The sequence below is a fragment of the Gopherus evgoodei genome, chromosome 4 (genome assembly GCF_007399415.2).
Source record: "Gopherus evgoodei ecotype Sinaloan lineage chromosome 4, rGopEvg1_v1.p, whole genome shotgun sequence".
NCBI lineage: Eukaryota > Metazoa > Chordata > Testudines > Testudinidae > Gopherus > Gopherus evgoodei.
Window position 1 is genome coordinate 110,772,743 of NC_044325.1, and position 18,277 is coordinate 110,791,019.

Consider the following 18,277-nt stretch of genomic DNA (forward strand, 5'->3'; position numbering starts at 1 on the left):
TGTCTGTCTGTCTGTCTGTATGTACACTGTAGTGATGGGCAATGATTCAATGTGTTTTTGACCCCTCCCTGCCTACAACCATCAGTGTGAAAACATGGGGCATACTTTTCTGACCAAAGATGCCAAGCTTGAGGTTCTTAGCACAGATTTTTAGTTGTTTTTCTTGCCCTTTATTGTCTTGTACTCTAGCCAATCTTTATCATCACCTTCAACTCTATTCCACCTCCCCTTGTTTCCCTTTATTTAGGTTTAAAAGAGTGAACTAATTTTCTATATTGAAAAATTGAAACAGCTACTTATGCGATATTTAATACTTGGACAAATTAGTGAACATTATTCAAAAAGAATCACATTAGAAAAACTATACTTTCCCCAAATAAAATGGAAATCAACGTGACTTAAGTTCTGTTAAAGCAGTAATGAAAAATATGGTACAGATGCAAAAATGCAGAAAGTTTGAACAAAAGATTTCATTTTTTTAACTGCACTTAGTAACTATTTTTTTCCAGATAAATATATCCTTAGAGTTAATATCAACACAGCAGCTGAGATAAGCGATTCCTAGCTCAAATAGACCTACACACACTAGCTAAGCTCATGCTAATGCCTAAAATAACTGGGTGGCCACAGCAGTTTAGTAGCCCATTTAAGTAGTCCCACTCAACCTCCTGCATTCATACTTGTGTGGTTAGCCTGAGCTGCCACCCATAGCTGCACGGCCGCACTGCTATTTGTCATTTCTAGCCCAAGCAGAGCTAGCATGCATAAGTCTACCTGAGCTGGGAATTATACCTCTGAGCTGCTGTTTAGGTGTGTACTTTGACAAACTGTGTAAAAAAAAAAAAAAAAAAAAAAAAAAAAAAAGTGAAGTCAGACTTCTAATGTAATCTTATCTGTGCAAGGAAAAAGCTAAACTACTAGTGGAGTTTATAAATGAGCGCACACAGGGAATCATTTGGCACTCACCTGCAGAGATTAAGTTAAATCAGTTATGTCTGGCTTATCATGATTGAACTTTAAAACATCTAGGTTATCAGGAAGCCGAAGTATTGGTAAGTACACCAGAAAGTATTCATGGACTTCAACTGTAAATCTACAATTTTTGAGACAGTTTATAATAGCAGTCATTGCCTTGACAGTAGGTCATGACAATCCTCTTTTTGAATCAAGCGAAGTGGCCTGCAGTGCTTGCCTGAAAGATATTTGTCATGGACATCTGCAAGGCAGCAACATTTGCAAAACATAATTACTTGCATTCAGTTTCCATAAGGAAGTCCCATTTTGGTGCCTTAACACCCCATAACTTGTTTTTATACTTGTTCGGACTCCTGTACTATTATCACTGCTCTTAAATGGAAAAAACTATAAGAGCTTAGAGCTGGCAGTGTTTTGTTAGGTAGCTGAGACATGGGGTCCTGTCAGAATATTTTTAGAAAAATCAAATTTACGAGTGATCTTGTTTTCTCTCAGCTACCACAGAGTAAACGTCTTTCTGATTCTTATGCATTAATACATTACTGTTTGAAAATGCTACACTAGGATGTTTGTCCAGTAAATTACTCTATTGGGTTTTTAAATCCATGCAAACTGACTTTAGTCTAATTTTTTTCCTCAAATATTTAACTTCTACTCACAGCCTCTCTTCACACTTCATTGTGTGACTGTTTATATTGTTGATTGTTGTGACAGTGCAGTTGTCCATGATAAAAGCTTTGTGTACACACCAGACTTGCTTCGCTACAGGACAAGTAGGAAAAAAGATGGTTTCCCAAAAGCTTTAATAGTTGGAGAAGAATTTGACGTAGTATTCCTTCCCAAACTTCCTTCTGTGAGGTGCCCCAGGCTCTGTAAAATAAAACAATAACTCAGACTAATTGAGGGAGTAAAATATAAGGGAAGGAGCAGTAATTGAGGCAGACAAGGCTAATAACTTTAGCAAGAGATGTAAAGTGCTCTCAAAGCAGGGAGAATGGTCCAAGATGCATGCCGAATAAGAGTGAGTTTGTCCCAAAGGGGCATACAATACCACATGCACGATGATCTGTTGCCTGCCAACGTAACATATAAACACGAGATCCCAAAGTTGGTGGGTTGTGTTTGAGCACAGAAGCAAACTAGACAACCCTTTAAAGGGTTCTCATTTGTTTATGCAAATAAACTTCTTAAAGTGTAGTTCAGAGAATGTTGTTAAAAACTATTCTATTCTGTTCTGTAGATGATATCATACTGTCACTCAGCTTAATTTTCTGTGGTTTAAAATAGCTTAAACAAAATTGCAATAACACTTGGTTTTTAGGGCTGGTCAGATTTTACCAATGGATTTATTTTCTTGCCTTTTGCACTGTTCGTAACCTGTTGACAGTATCTTCCTGGTAATGGGTTCCATTCCAGTGCTACATTAAATCCAATAATAGAAGACTGACAAACTCAATGTCTCTTCTAGATTTGGGGACAAACTTAATAAAAAGACACTGAAAGTCTTATCCACTTTACAGGAAAACTGCCCTTTGGTCTTTTATGATAGTGACTTTCTGAAAAATGACTCACCAATTTGTAACAGGAACAGCATTGTGTGTGTAACTTTAGTGCTTGGGACTTTTTATTGCAGAAAGTATTCACTGCCTAAGTATGTTCTGAATTACCAGATTCTAATAAAACAGTTTCTCTGCTTCAGACGCAATAAGCTGCAAATTAATGGAATTTTAATTTTTGTTTTTGACCAAATGTGACTTTAGCATAGTTGCTGCAGTTCAAGAAAAGCTGTTTTAAAGGAATATAATCAAACCTTGATACTGGGAATCATGTTCATATATAACTTGTTCTGTTCAGTTTATTTTAAATATGTCAGATACATCTTGCCCACAAATTACCTCAATAAACCTTAATGTTCAGTATTTAGCAAAATTAGTCACATTTTATAGGGAAGATAGTTAAGACTAGAAGACCATCAGGATCCTGTAGCTAGGTGCTATGCTCTCAAGCTACAGTGATTCACTTTCACAATATCACTTCAGTTAAGTGGCTTTCTGAACAAACATTGGAGAAGGTTTCAAACTGTAAACATGTCAGAGCATTTAATATATTGCTCTGAGTTATCATTCTGAAGAGAGATGTAATGATGCCATATGAAATAGTATTGTTCTAACTTCATTCTTATTTTTTTTATATATCTGGCTTTCTTAATTCTGTACTTCTGAAAACTAACTTTTTTTTTTCCTGGGGGAGGGAAGGATGTTGGCATTCCATTGTTGTCTAATTCCATTTCAGATCTGCTTCTAGTTGCACAACACTGCCAGCCCTGCAAATGTTTTCACAAGTCAACTATAGTAAAGATTTTTGTCAGCCAGATGATGGCCATCAGTTATCCTGTGTAACACGAGTTGCATTCAGTGGGGTTGTTTAGGTGTTTGTTGCAATTTTTTAAAAAATTAATTAAATTTCTAAATAAAATACAAAAATGTTTCATTTCGAAATGAACAGGGTTTTTTAAGATTCCATTTCTTCATTCCCATTTTTTTCAGCCACAACTATTAAATGAATTCAACCTGAATTTCTGGATTGTTTGTGTCCCCCACGAGGAATTTCCTGGCAAGTTCACTACTTGCCAACATTTTTTTTGCCCAGCTCTAGTCATCACTAGTGATAGTCAAGTTTGACTTTCAGAGCCCAAGCTGAGTATGTATAAACTCTACAGAGTTTACAAGTCTCCCCCTCTCCTTTTTAGTTTTACAAACTCAGTAAGATGCAATTCCTGTTGCTCTTAAAAAGCGGATCAAAGTATAACCACCGTGAGTACAAAAATAACCAGTGGATCTGTGTCTAGTTTCTAGTCCCTCTTTCTATCCTCCCCTGGTCTAGCAAGACCGCTGCATTTCTTCCCCCCAAGCAACCTTTGTATGTATTAACAACACTAGCAAATGAACAACTAGCTGGTGCCAATGGGAGTCTAATTCAGTTATCTGGCTAAAAAGATGATCCTGGAAATGCAGCAGACAAGCTAGAACAGGGGTAGGCAGCCTATGGCATGCGTACTGAACATGTCACTTGAGCTGATTTTTCAGTGGCACTCTCACTGCCGGAGTCCTGGCCACTGGTCCGGGGGGCTCTGCATTTTAATTTAATTTTAAATGAAGCTTCTTAAACATTTTTAAAACCTTTTTTATTTTACATACAACAATAGTTTAGTTATATATTTTAGACTTATAGAAAGAGACCTTCTAAAACATTAAAATGTATTATCGGCACACAAAACCTTAAATTAGAGTGAATAAATGAAGACTCTTGCCGACCCCTCAGCTAGATTGTGGAGAGAAAAGAGGACTCTTCATCTCTTCAAAGACCTACACTAGCTTGCTTTTTAAAAAGGAAGTTCACAACTTGATCTGAATGTGACACGGTTGAGGAGGAAAAGCTTCCATGGAAAATAAACTATCCACTCTTGGGCTTAACCCAGAGCATGGAGCCCAGCACTCCCAAAAGCACTCTCTCTATCTCCAAAACTGCCAATCTTATAGCCCTTCCCCAGAGCACCTGTGCAAGAGGAGGAATTGCAGAGGTAACTTTAGATAAAGTTTTAAATATATTAGCGCTTCTGAGTTACCTGAATGTGGGGAAGAAACTATTAGTTTAGTTGCCTTTTTGCTCATGCATAACTTAAACAACTTTATTTTTAATTTCTAAACTGGTGCATGTTTAATTTTCAATTGCATAGCCGTGTACATTTTGGCTCTAGAAAGCTATGTAAATTTAAAATTCATGTTTTATACAGGAGCTTGGATGTTTCCTATGGAACCTTTCGGTTTTTTATTTTCAATAACTTAATGAGACAAAATCCATATTTTTCGGGTAAAGGTTAAAAATCAGCAATACTTCCACCCTTTATTTAAATTATATGTTGACACAGAACACCTAAGAACCTTAAGAAATGCTAAAGTGAAGAGTTCTGCTAAAAAACATTTGTAAATGCCATGAGGAAGAAAAACTAACTTTAAAGAAGCAATTCAGTTCACTTTTAAGATTCTAAACCATTAACAGACTGCGTGTAATCTTAATTAAACATGAGTTTGTGAAGTCACCAGCTCTTGCCAGATGAGCACAGAAGACTGAATCCAGGCCTTGATAGAGTGTACTCCATTAAATTTAACTTTTTTGAAGTCTTCCCATGTGGTGGTGTAATTTAGAATCTTCAACTATTTTTGTAATTTTTAAAATTCAATTCTTTAGTCTTGTGTGATATCAAAGATTCAGAAGGACTAGCTGCATTCTTTTGAACTGGTTTCAAACCTAGTTCAGTAAAATAAAATGAACTTTGGTCTCTTTCAAATGCAAACTGGAAAGCTATAAGAGATAAAATAATTTGTAAAAGCTTTCTTAAAACAACTTGACTGATGTAGTTTGACTATTATCCAAGCCTACTTCTGTTAATTATTGTACTTTAAAAAATCATTTCTGTAGTCAGTAGATATGTATTTAACACATGCTCTTTCCATTTCCTCTTACCTGTATTTGTTCAGAATTTGGTTGTCCTACTGGGTGGGTTTGTTTGTTTGTTTGTTTTTTATTTGTTAAAACAGGTATAATTTAAAACAATAATGGAACTTTCTTTTAGTCTTTCTCATTAGAGTTCCACTTTGAGCCCAATGACTACTTTACTAATTCAGTCCTGACAAAAACCTACAAGATGAAGTCAGAGCCAGACAAGACTGATCCCTTTTCATTTGAAGGCCCTGAAATAGTTGATTGTGAGGGGTAAGGAAAATCTGTGTTTTTAAAAATATTTTTGGAACCTCTAGTCTGTATTCTCCAGGACTCTTTTCTTTATCTTGGTAATGGTTGATACTAGGAAAAAGTCTTGTGGATGACAGCATGAAGCTGGTAGTATAGATGGTGAACTCTAACAGTTTTATTCTGTGCAGATGGAATATAATATGCATTTAAAACTGCCTCTCCAGTTCAAGGGATTAGTAGTGAGGATACAAGTCTTTCAAATTCAGTCCAGGCAGGTGTAGTGGTTAAAAGTTGTTTTGGTCCAAAGTTAATGGCTGGTCTCAGTCTAGTCGTTATTGGGCATTTGCCTGCCTCAAAACCCTACCATCACAATTGGCATTAAATTAGCATTCTTGAAGTTCAGCAAAAAAAATTTCAATAGTCACTTGTAGGCCTGGCAGAATTTGATTTTTATGTACAAAAAAAAACGGATATTAGTATTTATTTTTAAACATCTTTTCCTGATTCTTATTAATTTCCAACAACCGAAAATTTAAATTATGGGGGGGATCAGACAGTGTAGGGGGCCAGACAATAAGTTATCGACAGTAGATGCTAAGGTTCAAAATGCTAAGTCTTTATAACCATCAACGCAAAAATTATCATCATTGTCAAAATACACAAATTAAAAATCCTAAGTCCAACTCTGAGTTCTCTAGCAGCATTTTCTTACTTTAGCTATCTGTAAATTTATCAGTGGCAAATTTTTTTCTCGGTTTGTGTGTGCAGCAAAATTACATTTTCATTGGTAAATGTCAATCCGGCCAAACCTAGTCATGTATATGAGCTATCCTCTGAGTCTTCTTAAGAGATGGTCCCTGGAATATTGAGGTATGTTGACAAGCATGCTGAAACCAAGGCACCCTGCCAGCGTGCCTCAAATGTTCAGAATATTGCAAGCAAACATTGTATTTGGAAACAGTTGATTAAGGGTTCCCTGGTGAAAATAAGAGAAAGTAGGAGGGACATTTGCTGCCCTAACCACTGGCATATACATGGGAGGTGGAAGATACTGGGTCCAAGCCCCCGGTTCCAACTATTTTCATTATTTATTCAGAGTGCAACATTTTCAACAGGGAGCTTTCATATCAGAATATCCCCTAGTTCAATGGCTAGAGCACTCTCATGAGAGGTGGGAGACCCTTCTGTTCAGATCCTTTCTCCCACTCTGGTAGAAAGTGGGGAATTGAAGTGGGGCTCTCACATCCCAGATGAGTGCTCTTATCTGCTGGACTAAAAGTTATAAGGTTATCCTGCAGCTGGATTTTGTATGGGGCCCAGTTTGGTAGGTGACAGCTGAGCTTGCCTACTGGATCACGTCCTACACATGACTTAAGCAGCTGAACACCTGTCTTCCCCTGTTTGTGAATCATTCTGGGACTTAGGCAGGAGATGGGTGTCTGGATACCTAAAGGAAGACAGCAGTGTGCATGCTCACAGGCAGGAATATATGCAGTAGGGAACTTTTGACTCTGAAAAATGTAGGCACTGAATCAGCTTAGGTGCCTACAGGATTTGATGGCTGTTTTGTGGATCGCAGTGGAGCCAAAACTGGAACTTGGTGGGAGACTAGATGTCTAAGGCTATGTCTACACTACCTAGGGATCAATGCTGCTGTGATCGGTGCACTGGGGGTTGATTTAGTGGATCTAGTGAAGACCCGCTAAATTGATGGCAGAGCACTCTCCAGTTGACTCCAGTACTCCACCGGCAACGAAGAGAGTGTATGGTAAGTTGATGGGAGAGCATCTCCAATCAGCCCAGTGCAGTGTAGACAGCACAGTAAGTCAACTTAAGCTACATCGACTCCAGCTACGTTATTCACATAGCTGGAGTAGTGTAACTTGGTCAACTTACCACGGTAGTGTAGACATAGCCAAAGTCTGGGGTTTAGATGCCTAAGTACATTCATGGATCCCACGTTTAGTTATGGATCCCATGTTTAGTTACTGGGATCAATAGAGCAAGGAAGCATTTATTCATTGACTCCACCCATATAATAGCTAATTATCAAATTGTTCTGAGACATCATCTGTGGAACAAGATGTTTTTGGTCACTGAACTGTTGGCTGAGTGTGCCAAGCAGCCTTCTTTAATTAAGGGTTTGTTTCAGTTAGGACAGAACTTTTTTACGCTGCAGCTCATTCAGTGGCACCTGTAGTCATGACTAAACTTCGTCTAGATATAGTCTCTCAGTTGAGGTGCAGTGAGAACCAAGTCAGGTGACATTCTGGCAACAAGGACCTGAACAGCAAGCAGTTTCTCGTTTTAGTATACGTTGGGCTCAATTCCTTGGTTGTTTAGTCCAACCTGTGCTTTGCATGCCACTAGGCCAGGGGATGGTAAAGATGGCTGTGTCTCCTTCACAGTTCCCTGATTCTTAGGGCATTGAGACTCTGATCCCTGGTATGAGCTGATATTGAACTGTCTTTAATTTATGCTTGGCTGCCTGCAGCTCAAAGAAGATGTGCCAGGAGCATAGTGACACCGGCCATGTCCCCACTTCCCCACCTTAGGGATTCCCTGACAAAAAGGAAATCTTACCTGGCCAGATGCAGAAAGTTTATAGCGTCTTGTCATTGACAGAATTGTGCAAAAGGGTGTTAACAGATCATTTGGCTCCTGCATTTAAGAAAATGTTGGTTTGTACATTAAACATTAGTCCTTGTAACTACAACATTAAGTTCAATATGTTCAAAATAGGTTTAGCATTTTGTAAAGCAGTCTCAATTTTCTAGAACTGCAAACAATATGCCTTGATTTTTTTTATTGCACTAAATATCTATTTCCTCTCCTCCCCCAAATGTCTTTTGGCATTAAAGCCTTTATTCCTTGTGCTGTCTTTAGATGTACTATTGAATGGAAGAAAGGAAAAAATGTTACAGTTAAAACAATCAAGAAGAAACAGAAACACAAGGGTCGAGGCACAGTTCGAACAATTACCAAACAAGTTCCCAATGACTCTTTTTTTAACTTCTTCAGCCCCATAAAAGGTAAGCTTGTTTTGAGCAGCAAAAAAATCTGGATTTTTGCAGTTACCCAAACTCTGTTTTATAAAAGTGGTTTCTTCACCTAGCCTATATTTAGGCTGTTATCTGTAACTCTGCTTTTATGATGTGACTGTTGTAACATATAAACATCTTCAGATGAGTGGCTAAATCAGTCCTAAGCAGTGGGATCTATATTGGGAGAGTTTTAGAGTAGTGAAACAGATGGGGTGTTGTCACTCTACTTTTGACAGTGTAAATATCTGGAGCCCAAAACAACTGCTGTTTATCAGCCCGAGAAAGCTGTTTGCTAATAACTAAACTCAGATTTTGCCTTGACTATAACTGTTAAATGAGTTACTCTAGCTATAATCAGCTAATTCTACAGGGAACTATTAGATGAAGAACAACAGTATAGACAGGACTCTTTTTGTTAGCATATCGTGACTGTCCCATGTTTTGAATATTACTATTTTAAGGATAATTTACTTTTTACCACAAGGTGGCTCCATACTTCTATTCTAGATGTAATGTGTGAAGACTTCACATCCAGTCTCAGTTGGTTCAATAGGCTGATCTCGCTTAAGCCTTCAGGGTGAACAGGATGTAACTACTGTAATTATGTTAGGGTTTGCCGTAGTGCCTATCACTGTATCAAGTGCTAATCTGACCAAATTAAGCAAAATTGCTAGTGAACTTCAAGAGGCCTTGTGCTCTTTTCCTTTTTCTGGTTATTAAGCCCTGTTTGCACCAGGGGTTTTTCTGCAGTTTTTTATCTGCCCTAGAGAGAGAGAAAATACATACCTATGATTGCCATATCTTTAAAGAATTCTAGTGTAATATGTTCCTTTTTACTCTCTAGTTGATATTTTAGAACACCTATTTGTATACTTTGAAACCTCTGTAGTAATAAGAGTAATAATAATACCTTACTCTTATATGGCGCTTTTCATCAGTGTATCACGTTATGTAGGATGTAAATAGAAATGCCACCAAAAATTGTTTTATTTTCATATAAACATCCACTTTCTGCAAACAAGACAATCACAAGCTGCCTGAGTTGTAGCTGATTTGAGATGGGGTATATAAATATAGTGGGCTAGATTCTTTGGCATGTCACAGCTCCATAATCTGGAAAATGGTGCAGATTTTGCATTATGCCACTTTTCTACTTTGTCCCTGTGGGTATCGAAAGACCACATTGGCCTCTGTTGCAATTTAGAGGAGCCACAGAGGTGCTAAACTTATGCTGGCTGGAATGGTGCTTTGGAGACCATTTTGCTGACCCCAGGGTTGCTGGAACATACTCCAGCTACGTCACCACATGTCCCAAACTTGCCTCTGGAGCAGGATCAACTGGTGGTGAGCTAGCTGGCTTTATCTGTAGGGGATTTCCCTATGATAAGAGTATTTCCAGTGGCTCATTTAGGATAACTTAAGTTTCACTTGTGCTATTATGATTCAAAGAGAATTTAGTTTGGGGTGCTGGTTTGGCCACTACATTCTGTTTATATATGTCATTCAAGATGGTTTGAACTGTTAGCATAGAGAAATTCCTTCTGCAAGTTACACCAGTGTGTATTCTGTCTGTCTGGAGTAAATATATGGCTTCGTCAAATGCCACCCAAATCTTGGTGCTGGCAAACTGATACTGATGAGCTGTAAGGTCAAAGAAAATGGCACACATTTTGCCTAGTACAGTGTGTGCATAATTCTCACATACATTCTCCTAATGCCGCAGACTGCTTAAGTTGGAAGGTGTTTAAAAAAAAGTAGACTTGTTAATATTTTAAACTATATTTAATTAGATTGTAAACAGGAGTCCACTATCTGAGATTGGTCTACGATGGCAGCCTCCAACCTTCTCTTTAAATATGTGAGTTTGAGAAGTGTTTATCATGTGAACTTCATAGATGATGCACTGATCAAAATGGTCATAGCTTTTTTTGGTAGATATGTATGGTTTTGTAAAGTGTCTGGTTAACCCTCTTGGAAGCACCAGCACATGCTGTATAGTCTCTGCAAGTCTTTCATAATTAGGCTTGGATTGGATTTTTGCCAGTGCATATGGATTTCATAGTAAACACACAAACTGATGAAAACCATTTTTTTCCACTGATGATTGAAATTTACAAATAGGCAAAGTAAAAAAAAAAAAATGCTTGGACTTCTTAGCATTTGATTTCAAGGATGTTTAATATATATTTTCATATGTGATGTTGATCCCTGTAATTTTGTGCCACTGAAAATTTAAATCAATAAAATTTTTGGGGAAAAAAGCTTAAAAATAAACACCTTCAATTATACAAATAAAATTAAACTTGAATTCTGTCAAGACTGTTCATAATACATAGCTCATATGTGGAGTAGAAAATACTTGCACATGGAATGTGTGTAAATATATTAGGACTGTTGATTTAATCACAGTTAACTCACATAATTAACTCTAATCATGATATTAAAATTGATCAATTTTTTAAACACAGTTTTTCCTACATTTTCAAATACATTGATTTCTGTTACAACACAGAATACAAAGTATACAGTGCTCAATTTATATTTTCATTACAAATATTTGCACTGTAAAAATGATAAAAGAAATAGTATCTTTCAATTCTCTTCATACAAGTACTGTAGTGCAGTCTTTGTTTTGTTTCTGAACGCAGTTATGTAACAAAAAAAAAAAATCTACATTTGTAAGTTGCACTTTCACAACAATGTAAAACTTCACAGCCTACAAGTCCACTCAGTCCTACTTCTTATTCAGCTAATTGCTAAGACAAATAAATTTGTTTACATTTATGGGAGATAATGCTGCCTGCTTCTTGTTTACAATGTCACCTGAAAGTGAGAACAGGCATTCTCATGGCACTGTTGTAGCTGGCATCACAAGATATTTACATGCCAGATGCTCTAAAGATTCATATGTCCCTTCATGCTTTAACCACCATTCCAAGGGACATGTATCCATGCTGATGACTGGTTCTGCTCGATAATGATCCAAAGAAGTGCAGACCAACGTATGTTCACTTTAATCATCTGAGTCAGATGCCACCAGCAGAAGGTTGATTTTTCTATTTTGGTGGTTCAGATTCTCTAGTTTCCACATCGGAGTGTTGCTCTTTTAAGACTTCTGAAAGCATGCTCCCCACCTTGTCCCTCTCAGATTTTTGGAAGGCACTTCAGATTTTTAAATCTTGGGTCAAGTGCTGTAGTAATCTTTAGAAATCTCACCTTGGTACCTTCTTTGCATTTTGTCAAATCTGCTGTGAAAGTGTTCTTAAAACGAATAACATAGGCTGGGTCATCTGAGACTGCTATAACATGAAATATATGGCAGAATGCAGATAAAACAGAGCAGGAGACATACTATTCTCCCCTGAGGAGTTCAGTCAAAATTTAATTAACGCATACTTTTTTTTAACGAGCATCAGCATGGAAGCAGGGTGCAGAGCTACAAGGGGAAAGGGGGATGGCTGAGTGGGGGCATAGAGACACATGGATATGAGGGAAGGGGGCTGGCTGAGGGGATGCTGGGACACATGGGGATAGGAGCAGATGTGCCTGACTGAATGGGAGAGGCTAGGGGTCAGCCAGGGTCTGCATTGGGGATGCTCCCTAACAATCCCTTCCTGGCTCCCCCCCCCCCAAAAAAAAACAAAACAAAACTATTCCATACTTTTCCCACCCATACTCAACAACCCTTCAACCCAGGCTTCTTCCCAGCAATTACTTCTCTCTCCCTCAGCTCGTCCATTACCCCTGACTCCGCCAAGCCTTTGCACTGCTTCTGAGGGGTGCAGGAACTATGGCTCTCTACTGTAGTTTAAATTAATTATTACTCAGTTCTATATTAATATGCCTAGTAAGGAATCTATTTGTCAAAAAAACATTTCCTGAATCTCTTTTGTTATCTGTGTTCTTACAGACATACTTGCTGATAGGCATTTTGAAATAATTTACCAAAATAATTGAAACTGGTATGATTACATTATTGTTTTTGATAAAATACGCAGAATTGTAAAATGTGTGCAGAATTTTTCATTTTTGGCGCAGAATTCCCCCAGGAGTACTGCCTGCTGTGCACTCCATAATGTTTTGTGAGGCTATGGGTGAAAAGTTTCCCCTGGTGTCAGGTGATCCACCTCTATGCTATACAGCTGATTTTGAGCAGCCAGAAACCAGGGCTGTTAAAGGGGCACAATTGGAGGCTATTTGAATCAGGGAGGCTTTGAGGCACCATTTTGACAAAGAGCTCCAATAATGTCTTTCTGTACAGCACTCTACCATGCCTTAACTTGCTGCCTTGCATGAAAACTTTAATTCCTAACCATGATTTGTACTCAGCAAATGATCAGATTGCCACTGTGTAGTAATTCCATCAGCAACCACCATGTGTAGGAGACAAAGATTGGTTATCTTTAGAGTGTTTTTATTAAATACCAGTTAACACGCACAAAAGGCTTGGTGGGAAGGGAAAAACAAATGAAGGGCAGTATAGGCTCTTACAACTGTGTGTAGTTGCTATAACTTTGGAAGCCGTCTAAAGGGGTGGAGTGAATGGGATACCGGGACAGGTTGGGAAGTTGCAAGGAATGTGAGAGAGGAGTTGGGGAGGGCATGGAAAGTAGTTCTCTATCAGCTACAGGGAGTGCTGAGCAAACATGAATTCTGCCTGAAGTTTCATTAAGGACTTCAACATCTCCATTTTCTCCTCCATAACTTTTATCATCTGCTCCTGGCCCATTAACATTCACTCCTGGCTCTCCTTTCTGTCCTGCCTGGCTATTCTATAATTTTCTTTTAACGTCTTTCTCCACACCCTGCGTTCTTGTTTTTCGGCTTCTGAGGATTGAAGCACCTCTCAAAACATGGCCTCCTTGTTCTCCTTTGTTACTTCCTTATCTGTCGGCAAAGCAGGAGAGTTTTTTTTGTCGGCGGAGCATTGTAGTGTGTACACTTCCACTGTTTTGTCAATAAAAGCTGACTTTTGTAGGCAAAACTCTAGTATAGACAAGGTCTTAGACTGAAACTGAATTGTTTTCCTTTTGGTGATGCTAACAGTACCTAGCACTTGCAGGCTTTACAATTCTAATGTAACAAACACTAATCCACACAACACTTGTATGAATAGATAACTTCTCATAGCCCATCCTACAAGCTTGAACAACCAGATGGACTGCGTTTTTCAGTGTTACATGAATTTTTTTTCCTCTTTCTCTTTGTAGTGTCTGGGGATGGAGAGTCACTGGTAAGTCTCACTTTAACAAGATTTGACATCTCTTACTATATGTTCATCCTAAAGCTCCCCTTCCTAGGCTTTACTCAAATGCACACATCAGCAATCACACACAGATTTCTCCATTAGTCTGACTTTTGCCTAGTAAGAAATCTGAGCTACAGCTTGATTTAAAATAACATACTTACATCACTGGCCCCAGCACTTTCCCCAATAGCCCATTTCTTCCACTTCATCCCCAGTATCTCTGTATTACTACAGCCCTTCTTGGTAAGAGATCAGGTTGGCCACAGGATATCACTGAACCACGATGAACAGCATTTATGTCTGCATAGTGTTGCGTTTCCAGTAGTAATTCTCTAAAATTCAATTGACTTGCTTTACAGGATGAAGATTCAGAGTTTACTTTAGCCACAGACTTTGAAATTGGGCACTTCTTCCGTGAAAGGATAGTCCCTCGTGCTGTGCTTTATTTCACTGGGGAGGCAATAGAGGATGATGATAACGTATGTATATTGCTCACCTATCTTGTATGTCTTTCTCTACACAAAAGCTGCCTATTATTCTTGTGGCTGAAATAGTAAATACCATTACTTTCTTGAGTGAAATAAATGAAAAAGCAGATACACTGAGAACTTGCTGAATATGGTCACATTGCCCTTTTTTGTTAAACCTTCCATTGACTGCCTGGGACTTCTGAAATCAGGGAGAGGTTTCTTTTGGACAAGGCAACAACCACAGTATCTTTATTATTGTAGCCCACAGAACTGAACCAGGCCGTGACTGTGCTTGCTGAGCTGTAGCTGCACGTTTGATTGGACTCTGAAGCAATATAGCATCTAGACTTTGGTTTCCTTGAGTGGGCAACTTCACACGCTCTTTTTTTGGAGGAAACAGGAGATACAGCATTTAAAACACTAGCTCAAGGCAGAAGAGAAGGCTTCTGGACTTAGGAAGGATTGGCCTTTCTTTAAAGATGTGTGGATTTCTAAACTAATTGCCTTTACCAGTTTGGTTTAGGCAAATAATTTTAAATACTGCTTTGAAATGAGAATTTTTTTTGTAGTATCTTGTCTTCAAACAAAGCCAAATTAAAAAACAATGTAAAATCACTTATGCTGAAATACCCTGATGAATGCAGCAGAAGAGAACACCAGTATACTGCTTAAACTTGCATTAGTATAAATATACTAGTCACAAGATGGTAGGAGCAAGAAATTTACGAATAAAGGATGCTATTAAGTTTCTCCTTAATGCTGCTTCAGTGTTCAGTTTGTTAAATGTACATTACCCAAGAAGCATATTCATTATTTGTATTTATTCCATGAGTTCAATTTGTAAATTAAAATTAAAAAGTAGGGCTTATGGCTCCTCCTTTACTTACTTATATTCTCTCTGTCTATATAATTTCTAATGCTCATATCCCAGTCACTGTCTTGCTGAGCTGAGGCAAGTTGTGAGTGAAACTGCATATCTTGCTTGTAGACACATGTCTGAAAAGCTATATTGCAAGATTTGGTGTCACCCTTTTTCTTGTTATAAGATTAAATGGTAATTGTCATGGAGGCAGCATTGTTTAGAGGCTACAGTGAGTGGGAGAACGGGATAAACTGAGAGTTGGGAGACATTGATTATAGACTTCGGATGTTGTCACCAACTCTGTGTAGGACTTGAAGAAAGTAATTCTGTGTATCCCCTTCCACACCTGTAAAATGGGGTTAGTGCTTTAGAAGGTAAATAAAATGTTTTGAGATTATTTGAAGGGTACTCTAAGTGCTTGCATTTGCTATGCCTATTGTAGCTAATTGCATAAAACATTCTGCAACCCTAAACATTTTATTTTTGTTTTAGTTTGAAGAAGGAGAGGAAGGAGAAGAGGAGGTGAGATGCCTATCGCGTTGATTGTAGATCACTAATCCATAGTCTCCTTTCTGAAATAGAAATATCTAGCCCCATATAGGACAAACGGCTGTGTGTATTTCATAGTGCCATGTTCATACTCCTCTACAAAATAGTCGTTATAGCTTAACGTTAAGCAGCTGTAAAATCTATACAGATTCTAATTTTTGTCCTAAGTATTTTCCATAAAAACACACATTCCAATTATGTCCAGTATCTCAGAGCTGTATTATCAAAATACAGTTGCAACTCTTTAATATTTAACAAAGGAGTAATTGATTGTCACGTCCATTTTTTTAACCATGACTTAATGTTGAAATTGTTTTGTGGGCAGATGTGAAGATTGCATTGCACTGAAAAATCTTTTGTGTACTTGTTTACCAAGTTAAACCTTGGGCTGTAAGGAAGGCTAATGGGAAACACAATCCTAGTTACATGCTGGGGAGACACACTGGACAAGACTGGAACAGTTAAAACAGACAGTTCGCAAGGGATGAAGCATAGTCCTCTCAGATATTAAATAATTATTTTAATTAAGAATTGTTATAAAGGGTTTAATTAGGTTCACAGGCAGTTTTGCATTATGGCAACCACTGTGATCAATTTTTTCCAGTGTTACCGGAGCACAAACATAGTGATGATAAGCTCTGTACAAAATCTCTGCACTAAAATGAATATAAAAGCAACATTGGGGACAAATCAGTGCCTTTGACAGATATTAACAATTTGCTTTTTGCCCCTTTCACCAAGACGTGCTTGAGAATCTTTTTTTCATGAAAATGCCATGGTAATATGACCTAATCAAGTACTGGAATGCAGTGCATCACCAATTCTTAGACTGGTGGCCTCCTTTTCCCCTGCTTCCACAGGAGTCCCAGTTTTTTTGCAGCGAAAAACTTTAACTCTTGTAAAAGCAGATGAGAAAGAGCTAGCCTATCTGCCTCCATCAGGATACAACAACTTGAGGTTAGACATGTGCAAGAGGAGGAACTGAAAGGATCCAGACGTAGTAAAGAGGCATGTGCGTGGGGTGCATGACTGTTCAAAGAAACAGATGAGATAAGGGTTGAAATGAAGAAACAAAATCAGGCAGATCCACTAGCGGTTTTTTTTTCCCCAGAAGTACAAAACTCAGAATTGTGTTGCAGGCACTTTAAAAAAAAAAAAAAAATAATAATAATAAAAAAATCTGTGCAATTGCAATAACTTCCACAGGAATGTTGCATTCAGATCCACACTGACATTTGAGACTTTCTGGACCAGATGACTGGTTGTCTTGTCCAACCCAAATAGATTTATTTTCCACAGCTGACACACACACAGGAATGCAATAGAAGGCACTGTATAGCTGGCTTTGTGCACCATAAGCAGTTGCTTTAATCTGATTTTTAACTCCTATTAATCTCTCTTCCTTTTATCACAGGAATTGGAAGGTGAAGAGGAGGGAGAGGAAGAGGAGGATACAGAGAGTGATCCTAAGGTTAGTTTTTTGTTTGGGCATATATACTTATAGTACAATAGAACTGTACAAAGTGTAACCATGAACAACGTATCAGTATACTATGTTATCATTCTCTTCATTCCTGTTCTTTTACACTTTTTGTATTATGAAGGGAATTAACTTCTGAACTTCAGGTTTTCTTAAATATTGTCCTTAAGTTATAAATTGCATAAATAATAGTATTAGACATGTTAACTTACCTACATTGGGGAGCAGATGTGATTGATATGTTTACCACTTTTCTATGTAAAATTAAAGGTGAATATTTAAATATTTGCAAAGAAATCAATTTACAGGATATGTAGGTAGAAATCTTATACGAGTTTGAAGTCTAGTTTTAGAATGAATTAATGTTTCTTTGACAAGTCTGTTTGCTAGCTCCATCTATTTTTCTCTTATAGTAACTCTGCTCCTTTCTTTGTGGTTGCCTTGCTGAATCCCACACACTGCCATCATGTCATTGTGTTTAGCCAGAAGAAAAGCTGAGAGCTAGTACAAAATATAAGGCTTAGTTTAAAAGTCAGTAAGATATGGGCACTGCTCCCCCTTTTACCTAGTTTTCAGCCATAATTCAGTCACCCAGACAGTTAGTAAGTAAAGGTAATGAAAAGAGGGAGGAGACTTCTATTCATTTTTCTATTAAAGTAGCATCTTTCCATTTCTTTAATGGCAATAAGTATATAAAACTTCCAATTTGAGATCATGGGACTGATACACCAGGCCTTGCAGAAAACACTTTTAGCCTCCGTGCCAGGAATCAATCCTGTCTCTTGTAATAAGTATTAAAAGAAGTCTGTACTCTTGATGAAATTATTTCTTTGAACAGGGAAAGAATAGAACTTGCGGAAACAATATTTCACACTCCGTTTTCATGGCTCTCCTGAA

The 18,277-nt window shown here is 37.8% G+C and overlaps 2 protein-coding genes and 1 non-coding gene across 10 annotated transcripts in view; 2 read left to right on the plus strand and 1 right to left on the minus strand.

Annotated features, from left to right (window-relative positions):
• NAP1L4 (nucleosome assembly protein 1 like 4) overlaps positions 1–18,277 on the plus strand; it is a 50,828-nt gene that overhangs the window by 24,803 nt on the left and 7,748 nt on the right. For all 5 annotated transcript variants that reach the window (XM_030560567.1, XM_030560563.1, XM_030560564.1 and 2 more), the window contains exons 9-14: positions 5,609–5,748; positions 8,614–8,759; positions 13,982–14,004; positions 14,379–14,498; positions 15,844–15,873; positions 17,315–17,371. In XM_030560567.1, coding sequence (XP_030416427.1) covers positions 5,609–5,748; positions 8,614–8,759; positions 13,982–14,004; positions 14,379–14,498; positions 15,844–15,873; positions 17,315–17,371 — 516 coding nt within the window. The remainder of the gene's footprint in view (positions 1–5,608; positions 5,749–8,613; positions 8,760–13,981; positions 14,005–14,378; positions 14,499–15,843; positions 15,874–17,314; positions 17,372–18,277) is intronic.
• Positions 1–18,277, minus strand: part of SLC22A18 (solute carrier family 22 member 18) — a 213,323-nt gene that overhangs the window by 7,548 nt on the left and 187,498 nt on the right. Inside the window, exons 14-15 of one of the 4 annotated variants that reach the window (XR_004000108.1) lie at positions 8,311–8,388; positions 1,635–1,845 (exon numbers count right to left, since the gene is read on the minus strand). The exons of 1 other annotated variant lie outside the window; for it this stretch is intronic. Coding sequence is in view for 1 of the 3 variants with exons in the window: in XM_030560559.1 (XP_030416419.1) it covers positions 13,655–13,658 (4 nt within the window). In the remaining 2 variants the exon portion in view is untranslated. Of the gene's footprint in view, positions 1–186; positions 1,846–8,310; positions 8,389–12,675; positions 13,659–18,277 lie in introns of those variants that run through there. 2 more of the 4 variants (XR_004000109.1, XM_030560559.1) reach the window with 2 other exon arrangements.
• Positions 2,337–2,457, plus strand: LOC115651778. Its single transcript, XR_004000445.1, has one exon. It is a non-coding gene; the product is annotated as a small nucleolar RNA SNORA54 (small nucleolar RNA).